The sequence below is a fragment of the Oncorhynchus clarkii genome, chromosome 19 (assembly GCF_045791955.1).
Source record: "Oncorhynchus clarkii lewisi isolate Uvic-CL-2024 chromosome 19, UVic_Ocla_1.0, whole genome shotgun sequence".
Taxonomy (NCBI): domain Eukaryota; kingdom Metazoa; phylum Chordata; class Actinopteri; order Salmoniformes; family Salmonidae; genus Oncorhynchus; species Oncorhynchus clarkii.
In genome coordinates this window covers 7,156,139-7,158,638 of record NC_092165.1, presented here as the reverse complement: position 1 = coordinate 7,158,638, position 2,500 = coordinate 7,156,139, and the positions used below count along the sequence as shown (strand labels likewise).

Sequence of the window (2,500 nt, the reverse complement as noted above, 5' to 3'; positions counted from 1 at the left end):
CTTCCTGCAATACCACCCCCCCTCCTTCCCCCTTCATTCCCTTCCCTACCACCCCCCTCCCTCCCTCCTTCCTTCCCTGCCCTAACACCCACCCTCCCTCCTTCCTTCCCTGCCCTATCACCCTCCCTCCTTCATTCCCTGCCCAACCACCCTCTCTCCTTCCCTGCCCTACCTACATCACTCCAGTTGGATCCCATGCCTTGCTGTCCTCGTTGCTGCGTTAACTCAAGCCCTCCCTACCTGCCAGGTTTTCCAGTGGGAGATCGGGGCGGATCAGGTTGGCGTAGGGTTCAGTGTATCCCAGGTCCACCCAGTTACTGTGGCTGTAGAAATCCTGACAAAACACAAACATGTATTATATACCAAGTCTGTGTCTGTGGGAAAGTTATCTATCTAATTCCCTATTACAGACACCTCTAGACAGAAGTTAACTTGGTTCAGATGATAATACTTGAGCCAAGGTGAAATATGAAATGAGAAATGAGGTGACATGTTTTCTCCCCTCCCCATCTTCCTCAATCCTTTTAGTCCTTACCTTATCTCCCTTCATTCCTGGAAGTTCAGACTTTCTCCCTCTTTCCCTTCCACCCCCTTTCCCACTCATCTCTCTCCCTCTCCCTCTCCCACTCCCCTCTCTCCCTCTCATCTCTCTCCTCCTTCTCCCACTCCTCCCTCTCCCACTCCCCTCTGTCCCTCTCCACTCTCTCCTCCCTCTCCCACTCCTCCCTCTCCCTCTCCCACTTTCCTCTCTCCCTCTCCTCTCTCTCCCACTTCTCCCTCTCCCACTCCCCTCTCTCCCTCTCCTCTCTCTCCTCCCTCTCCCACTCCTCCCTATCCTGCTTCCACTCCTCTCTCTCCCACTCGCACTCCTCCCTATTCATCTCTCTCCCACTCCCACTCCTCTCTCTCCCTCTCCCACTCCTCCCTATTCCTATCTCTCCTACTCCCACTCCTCCCTCTCCCTCTCCCACTTCCCTCTCTCCCTCTCCTCTCTCTCCCACTCCTCCCTCTCCCACTCCCCTCTCTCCCTCTCCTCTCTCTCCTCCCTCTCCCACTCCTCCCTATCCTGCTTCCACTCCTCTCTCTCCCACTCGCACTCCTCCCTATTCCTCTCTCTCCCACTCCCACTCCTCTCTCTCCCTCTCCCACTCCTCCATATTCCTATCTCTCCTACTCCCACTCCTCTCTCTCCCTCTCCCACTCCTCCCTATTCCTCTCTCTCCCACTCCCACTCCTCTCTCTCCCTCTCCCACTCCTCCCTATTCCTCTCCCTCTCTCTCCCACTCCTCCTTCTTCTCTCTCTCTCTCTCTCTCTCTCTCTCTCTCTTCCCTCTTTCTCCCTCTCCCACTCCTCCCTATCCCTCTCTCTCCCTCTCCCACTCCTCCCTATCCCTCTCTCTCCCTCTCCCACTCCTCTCTCTCCCTCTCCCACTCCTCCCTCCCTCTCCTTCTCTCTCCCCTTACTTGCAGACAGGGCTCTAATCACGCTGGTGCGACAAAAACATTTGTTATTTTATTTATTTATTTGTAAAAAAAAATGTCTTTAACCTTCATTTTACTAGGCAAGTCTTAAAAACAAATGTTTAATTACAATGATGGCCTACCGGGGAACATTGTTCAGGGGCAGAGAGACAGATGTGTACCTTTTTAGCTCAAGGATTCGATCCAGCAACATTTCGGTTACTGGCCCAACACTATAACCGCGAAGCTACCTACTGCGCCATACACAAGTTAGGAGCACAACAAAATATTTAGGAGCACTAGAGAAGAGTTGTACTGTGTGCAGTCCTCTCCCCAGTGTCTCTCTAGCTACTTGTACTGTGTACAGAACTCTCCCCAGTGTCTCTCTAGCTACTTGTACTGTGTACAGAACTCTCCCCAGTGTCTCTCTAGCTACTTGTACTGTGTACAGTACTCTCCCAAATGTCTCTCTAGCTACCTGTAGTGTGTACAGTCCTATCCCCAGTGTCTCTCTAGCTACCTGTACTGTGTACAGGACTCTCCCCAGTGTCTCTCTAGCTACCTGTACTGTGTACAGTCCTCTCCCCAGTGTCTCTCTAGCTACCTGTACTGTGTACAGTACTCTCCCCAGTGTCTCTCTAGCTACCTGTACTGTGTACAGTCCTCTCCCCAGTGTCTCTCTAGCTACCTGTAGTATGTACAGTCCTCTCCCCGGTGTCTCTCTAGCTACCTGTACTGTGTGCAGTCCTCCCCCCAGTGTCTCTCTAGCTACCTGTACTGTGTACAGTACTCTCCCCAGTGTCTCTCTAGCTACTTGTACTGTGTACAGTCCTCTTCCCTGTGTCTCTCTAGCTACCTGTACTGTGTACAGTACTCTCCCCAGTGTCTCTCTAGCTACCTGTACTGTGTACAGTCCTCCCCCCAGTGTCTCTCTAGCTACTGGAACTGTTTGCATATCCCCTCTTTCACCCCCCCCCCCCCCCCCCCCTCTCTCTCCTCTTACCTGTAGTGTGTGTAGTACTCTCCCCAGTGTCTCTCT

At 52.7% G+C, this 2,500-nt stretch overlaps 1 protein-coding gene across 1 annotated transcript in view; it reads right to left on the bottom strand.

Annotated features, from left to right (window-relative positions):
• The window catches only part of LOC139374102 (von Willebrand factor A domain-containing protein 7-like), a 19,625-nt gene that overhangs the window by 14,447 nt on the left and 2,678 nt on the right, over nt 1–2,500 (bottom strand). Inside the window, exons 3-4 of the mRNA XM_071115095.1 lie at nt 2,465–2,500; nt 241–334 (exon numbers count right to left, since the gene is read on the bottom strand). The exon at nt 2,465–2,500 is cut by the window's right edge and continues 109 nt beyond it. Of these exons, the coding sequence (XP_070971196.1) occupies nt 241–334; nt 2,465–2,500 (130 nt within the window). The remainder of the gene's footprint in view (nt 1–240; nt 335–2,464) is intronic.